Source organism: Hippocampus comes, unplaced genomic scaffold, assembly GCF_001891065.2.
Source record: "Hippocampus comes isolate QL1 unplaced genomic scaffold, H_comes_QL1_v1.1 scaffold81, whole genome shotgun sequence".
Taxonomy (NCBI): domain Eukaryota; kingdom Metazoa; phylum Chordata; class Actinopteri; order Syngnathiformes; family Syngnathidae; genus Hippocampus; species Hippocampus comes.
In genome coordinates, this window is record NW_017806179.1 from 831,277 (window position 1) to 838,694 (window position 7,418).

The 7,418-nt window shown below is 52.3% G+C and overlaps 1 protein-coding gene across 1 annotated transcript in view; it reads right to left on the reverse strand.

Annotated features, from left to right (window-relative positions):
• Window positions 1-3,642: 3,642 nt before the first annotated feature.
• Window positions 3,643-7,418, reverse strand: part of gata3 (GATA binding protein 3) — an 8,541-nt gene continuing 4,765 nt past the window's right edge. The window contains 2 exon segments of the mRNA XM_019897712.1: window positions 3,643-4,452; window positions 6,380-6,505. Of these exon segments, the coding sequence (XP_019753271.1) occupies window positions 4,168-4,452; window positions 6,380-6,505 (411 nt within the window). The 3' untranslated portion in view covers window positions 3,643-4,167.

Here is a 7,418-nt window from a genome sequence, read left to right on the forward strand (position 1 = left end):
ACTTCCTGGACCGCGCGTGTGCCTGCTCGCCATTGGTCCGCGCCGGCGTATTTACTCAAGCGGGCCGGCGTCCAATCGGTGGCCGGCCGAGACAATGGCGTGCGTGTGTCAACACCCCCGGGGGGCCGGCGGACGGGCCCCCGTGTCTTTCTGTCCTAAGTGTAGCCATCGCCCGCTCACGTCCAGTTCCTGATCAAATCCAGCAACAAACAAAATGAGTTTTTGTTTTGCTAGCATAGCCCTGCGGCCTCTGAGCTGCGTCTCGGTCACGGTCGGACTCGCGACCCTCACCTCGCAGCCTTTGTCGGCTCCAAGGTACAAAGAGGCCTCGCCGACCTTGTATCCGCGTCGTCGTCACACGTCCCCTTGGCGACCCGCCTGCGCCAAGAAGCCGTCATCCAACGCGGCGAAGTGAGCTAGCACCTGTCGGCGTCCAATCAGGCCCAGGATTTTACGGCTGCGTTTGTTCGGCAGGTGGCCACGTGCTGCAGATAATTGCTGCGCTGTTACGTCAACAACAACAACAAAAGAGAGAGAGAGAAGCAAGCACAGTGACGGTTGTGGCCATGCAAATGTTTGGAGGGCGGGACCAGGGGAGCTGCAGTTGGGGCCCCCGGGCTTGATGACACTGGGGCCAATCAGGGGACACGGCAGTAAAACGCAACCTGAAAGATGCCTTCTGCTTTTTTTTTTTTTTTTTTGAAACTCATCAATCATCTTCTCATGTCAACATGTTCTTTTTCCGTGCAGGGTGTTTGAGAAGATGGCAAGTGAACTTCCTGCCTGCGATGACTTGAGCTGATTACACTTGAGATGTTTGCTCGTCTTTTAAATCCACTTTTCAATCGGGTCCAAGAATCTGAGTGCACACGAGCGGCCATTCCGATTGAATTCAACTTTATTTGTCGGTGCAACTTTGGTCTGTGAGCTTGTTTTGTTTTTTTCCATGTGTCTTTCCATGTGAGGTTTTTATCGCAATCTTTTCACTTTCCATATCTCCTAATTTTGCCTTTTTTCTTTTCCTCCCGCTAGTTGTGAGGTTACTTTTGAATCGACGAAGTCACAACTAATTGAATGCAAATGAGCCGGATGGTATTTAAATCAACTGGATAACATCAGACGTGCTACTTTGGTGTTCCTACATCCGAGGACGCATTCAATGCATCTTTTTTTTTGTTTGTTTTTTTTTCCTCCAGAGGATATTTGAGAGAGGATTTACATTTCAGTCGCCATCGGGCGGTGCACAAAATGGCTGGCGAGCAGATCGGATGCGAGCCTCCTTTCATGGAAGGCCCTGCGAGCTGCATCGATTCAATCTTAAGTCTCGTTTTTGCCATCAAATGCCGGCTTCTCCTCAATGCGGCGAGCCCGCGCGCTCGCTCGCTTCCGAGGGTTTAGGCTCGTCATCGGCGAGGCCGTCCAAGAAGCCTCGGGGGCACGTCGCTAAAAGAGATAATTATCTTTTATCTTCCGTGTTGCGGCGGCAGATTACGGTTGACATTTACGATTGTTACCGAGACAATGCTACGCCACACGCCGCTTCGTCTTGTTTTTTTTTTTTTATCTTTACGAGCCTCCCGAAACAAGTGAGGGAACTCCCACCGTGCGTGTGGCGGCGCTTCAGCCTTGAGGTCTTTTCCCAAACGAAGATAAAGAAGAAAAAAAAAATGTAATCCCGTGAATTATCTTTCATCTCAGCCATCGTGAGTCACTCGACATCTTCGTCTTGCGCTCGGTGTGCGTGTCAGCGCGCGGCAGGGGAACGGGACTCGGGTCCTGCTGGTCTTTTTTTGGCCCACTTGTGTCCAAGTGGATTTGTGTCCAGGTGTATTAGTAGTACTGTAGTAGAACCCGGCCGGACTTCAACCTTGCCTTGGGATTCGAACCTTCCTTCGGGACTAGACTTTGCTCTCCTCCCAATATTCTGTGACGACACCCAACCGCCCTCTGGACTCGAGACTAAATCTTTCTCTTGGAAGCAGAACCTTCTCTGAGGATGAGAAGCTTTTCTCAGGAGTAGGATCTGTTCTTGAGTCTCGCACTTTCTCCATGGACTAAAACCTGCCCTTGGGACCGAAACCTGCTAACGGGACTAAACTTTCTCCTCCCACCCACAAAACCGGTACCTCTGGGGACTACGACCTTCACTCCGAACGAAAAAAAAAAAGAAAAAAAAAGAAAAAGAACGAACCTAGCGGGATCACACGGAGTTGAAGCGGCAGGCGGTCGGGGTCGGACGAAGGCCACGGGGTCCCAGCGTGGGGCAAATCTCCCTTTCAAATCCCTCGAGACGATCCCCATGGCCGTTCCCATCCTCCCCTTGAACCGGCTGCTCCAAACAGCGGCGGATCTCCTCGTCGGTCACGCGGATCCCGGACGAATGATGCCGAAGAGCCCGGCGGCCTGCCTTATTCCTTTCTATGTGCTCTGCGAGCGAGCGGAGACCGGTCCGGGGCGTGCTCTCTTCCTTTCAAAAGGCGGGTGAGCTTCTTCGACAGCGGCCTGGGGACCGATTGCGCACGCCCATCGTTTGTCTCCCAAGTCTCTCTGGGATTTGCCGTCAACCTCTCCGGGATCGACCCCTCCCTCACCCAAGGCCAAGCACGCACGGTCTGCAGAGTCCGGCTCCGCCGCCATCCCGGGGGGGGGGGCGCGGCTGGCGTCTTCTCCCTTCAAACTTGAGAGCCCGACGACGAGGGGGGGGGGGCCAAACGGGCCACCCCTTGTCTCCCTCGGTTTGATTTGCGAGTGTTTACACGCGCACTTCCCCCGGAGGCTTTTTTCCTGTCACGCAAAAAAAAAAAAAAAAAAGGACGGCTCGGGTGAACAAGGCCGACGTGTCAACAGAGATTAAACTAGTTTTATTATTTTGAAACAAGGCAAGGGGGGGGGGAAGGGCAATCGGGTAAGTTTGACCAAACCAAAAACCACCAACAAAAACAAACAAACAAACAAAAAAAAAAACAGAAGTCATATCTTACACTAGTGATTATTATTATTATTAATTTTTTTACAACCATTCAGTCTGCATAACATAAAGAAATAATTCTACATCTTTGTTTCTTTCGTATTTTTGGTACTCTGATTTTTTTTTTTTTTTTTTTTTTACATACAAATAACAAATACGGGAACTTCTTTTCACAATGCATATCATCATCTGTCAAGTGTGTGAGTGCGTGCGTGTGTACGTGCGTGCGTGCGTGTGTAGGTCAACACAAACCGACAGGCCGAGACTGAAAGCACATCCAAAAATAAAAGGAAAGGCGTTCGCGTTATCTTTACACCGACTTGTGGCCTGCGTCCTCGCCTATTCGTACCCTTCTTCCAGTGTCCCGTTGTTTTTGTTTTTTTTTTTTGAGAATTCTTTACAGCATTTAATAGGAAAGAAAATCCTGATCCGAGGACGACTCAAATGTCCGAGCGGTTGGAGTCAGTTTTCCCCTTCCGATTTTAGAAAAATAGGATCGACCGAAAATGTCTGTGGCGCTTCTCAGTGGTCCGAGTCACGGCACTCCGCAAAAAGTTTTGGGGCAGCGATTGGATTCTTGTCGGTGGCTGACGACGCTTCCGCGTGAATCCAAAAGGCTTCTTCACTTGGAAACATTTAGGCACCCCATTGTGGACACACAAATACCCTCTCTGAACATGTTCTGACATTGCCCCCCCCCCCCACCCAGCCCTAAAAAATGGCCACTACCAAGCCATTTTGCCACCTCACCGCTGTGTACGTACCGTCATTCAGGACCAAAACTTCCACGTGGGACGAGACCTTGACTACCTTCTGTCAGGACGAAATCTGTCGCTCGGGAGTAAAAGCGACGATTGGGACTGAAATCTCTCAGAACTGGGGACCTGGTCTCTGGACTCCAGGCTTCTCTCTGCAGTGAAGTCTCATCTTGGGACCCCCTCCGGACGAGTACCTTCGCCCAGGAGAGCAAAACCTACTCTGGGGATCCTCGGGAGTAGAACTTGACCCGAGTTCGGGACGAAAACGCTCTGCGGGATGAAGCCCCCCCCCCCCCCACTCCAGGGCTCACATTTCAAAGCAAAGAAACCTTTTGGATGGAAGGTGACGTGTCTGGGACAAGCAGGAAAGCGTCCGGTCGCCGCCGCCACGCGTTTCAAGTGAAGCGGGGGAGGGCGGGGCGAGGGGGCGGAGCGGCGCGTCTAGCCCATGGCCGTCACCATGCTGGACGGGTGGTGGGGCGCGAAGGAGGGGTGCATGGGCGTGGGGGTGCTGAGCATGTGGCCCGAGTGCGAGAAGGGCGGGAAGGAGGACATGTGGCGCGAGAGGCTGGCCGGGCTGAAGGAGCTGCTCTTGTCCATCAGGCTCTTGGAGAAGTCGTCCATGCCGCCGTCCTGCGCCGACTTTTTGCTCTTCTTGGACTTGCTGGACATTTTGCGGTTGCGCGTCTGGATGCCTTCCTTCTTCATGGTCAGAGGTCGGTTGATCTGCTCTCCACAGGGACGACACAAAAGAGGGCAGGTTAGTACGGCGGCGGCCACCGACATTTTGGCTAAAGCGTTCGCCGCGCCGAGTTTGTCGATTTCGCCAGGAAAGCAATCGCGGTCGGCCATACAATCTATTTTTGTCTTCGTCCAAGTTCAACTTCGCGCACGAGTTCACGGCTTGAAGCCCGGACATGAAAACGCTCAAACGGCTTTCCGCGGTGTGATTCCTTCTGAGTATTTTGCTTTTTCCGGTGGAGTGTCTTGTTGGCGAGGGATGTGGGGTAGTGGGGGGGGTTAGGATGGGGGCGGGGTAGTCCACCTGGCAGCCACCACCGAGGGCCAAGTCCTCCTCGACCGCGTGGCTGTCGCGTCCCGACTGCCATTCTGCAGCGAGAAGCGGGATGATGGAATTTCGGCTGTGGGCAGGATTATGAGGGGAGCGAGGGGGGGCGGGGGCTGCGGATGAGGCCGACTGGCTCCCTGATCTTTTCCGAGCGCTTCTTCTTCCCGGGGAAATGGGAGCGGGGATTTCTTTCTGGCTCTGGCGATGTCCGCCAGAGACATTTTTTCGCTGACTCCAAAAGCAAAGCCGTTGCCGTGATTACCGCTGGGGCCCCCCCCCCTCCTCTCCCGGGCTCCCCACAGCACTGATGCGGTTTCACTGGCTAACACGTGACTCGGGATTGAGTGACCTTTCTAGACTTCCCGGCTGGACCGGACGTACGGCCGATCTTTGATGACGTCCAATCGCCTCGAGCCAGCGAAGTCGTTCTGGAGACGCAAAAGTCAAGCGAATTTGGGGGAATGTTTCCTCACAATTCAATCATCCGTCTTTCTCCTCACTCGGGTCACGGATGAGCTGGAGCCTGTGCCAGCTGAATCCGGGCGAGAGGCAGGGGACGCCCTGGAGCGGCCGCCGGCCCGTCACGACGCACGTGAAGATAAACTTCATAGTCGTCGCCGGTCATCATCAATGGCGTCGGCCGTGACATCCGAGCGTTGCGCTGGTGGACTTTCCAGAGAAGAAATGAGATGATGATGATCATCATCATCATCATTCTTCTTCCTGCTGCTGCTTTTCCAACTTGATGGAAATGGACAACTTTTTATGGCCTGCGACTCGGGATGACGAAGGAAGAATACGGTGGGCGGAGGGAAGAGGAAAAAAAAAAAAAAATCAAGCGCCTTCTTTAATATTCACAAGCAACTGCCAATGAAATCAGGAATTCACTTTATCGGCCGAGGCTGCGCGGGGGGGACAATTAGCGCCCGGGGAAAACAAAGATCAGGGGTCGAGGGCAAGCTCGGGGGGGAAGCTTGACTAACGGTGACATTCTACTGTCACTTGACAGTCGCCAAGTTCAAGAACGGAAGCCAAATGTCCGAGGAGACGTACGGCGCATGTAGAAATATTCGTATCGTCGAAAAGAGTGCATGAAAAATTAGAAAACGCCGGGCATCGTTTCTCGTGCGTGTTGTTGCGCGTTGCACGGTGGCACAAATGCATTTTGGCCTTGTTGTTTTGTGATTGAGTTCAAGAATGTGCATTTTTTTTGAAAGGGACACAATTTACATTCTGTGTGTTTTCCAAAAGAAACGAGACGATCCTTTGCTGGCCAGAAACACACACACCAAAAATGAACGCATCAGCCAAATTCTGCACAAGTGGAGGTTTTTCTTTGACGTATTTTTTTTTCTTTGCTTTTTTTTTTTTTTGCGTGATTTTTTTTCCACTTCCTGTGTGTGTGTGTGTGGGGGGGGTAGGTCCAAGTACATGCTACTTGTTATGTTTTGTCTGTATCACATAATAGTCTACTATTTTGGATTCTCTTTCAAAATATTGCTCACAAACCAACACACGACCCCCCAAAAACCTCCAATGCGCGTTTTTTTTTTTGGGGGGGGGGGATTATTTCGGTGAACTTACATTGTGCAGCTTGAAGTAGAGTCCGCAGGCGTTGCACACGGGGTCGCCGTTGGCGTTCCGCCTCCACAGCGTGGTGGTGGTCGTCTGGCAGTTGGCGCACGACGTGCCGGCGCGCCTGGCCGCCGACTGCACGCAGGCGAGCGCAGCAAAAAACACACACACACACACACACACACACAAGCCACGATAAGTGTGCGCATCAAGACCGACGCCCGTTTCTACGACTATTCGTGGAAAAGGTGACAGTTTCCCTCAACGTTTGAAACAAAGACATGGCGGACGGGGGAGGAAAAAAGCAAAAGGAGCAGATGGAGGCGCGCTGCGTGGCTGGCGGGCTAAAAATAGCACAAGTGCAGAAGAAACCTCGCCGAAAAGCGGAGATAAAAGCGCAGCCTTGACACGCTGCAGCCATTCAATCGAACTAAATGTCCTCCTCGGGAACATACAGAAAAAAAAGGGGGGGGGGGGTTCACATTTGGATGCGAGCGATTATATTGGGTGAGGTGCACTAATTAAAGGCATGCTTTATTTGGGAGACTTCGCTCGCTCCGGGGGGGCTGCAGCGGAGCTTCCACTGCCGGATTTAGCTGCTTGACATTGATGTTCTAATCTGACTTATTGCGCAATAACGACGTGCGCAGTTTGAAATCTGTTGCAGTTAAACTGGACCCCCCCCCCCCCCCCCCACCCCACAAAAAAAAAAAAAAAAAATCAATAGTCAGGCGAGCGCGAAGGGCGCGCTGCTGTGACGTGGATGATCTTTGCAATTAGACGCCCGAAGGACCGCACGCGCTCATGACCTGCTATTTACTTCGTCGTGCTTGCATCCAAATATGACGAGCCCACCCTTTTTTTTTCCCATCATAGAAATCCTCCGTAAAGAAAGAAAAAAAATCGCAGCAGCTCTGGCTTGGACTCTTATCTCACATCCTGCACACGTTTCCTGCTTTTAGACGCTACAAAAGCCTCCTAGTGTGTGTGTGTGTGTGTGTGTGTGTGTGTGTGTGTGTGTGTGTGTGTGTGTGTGTGTGTGTGTGTG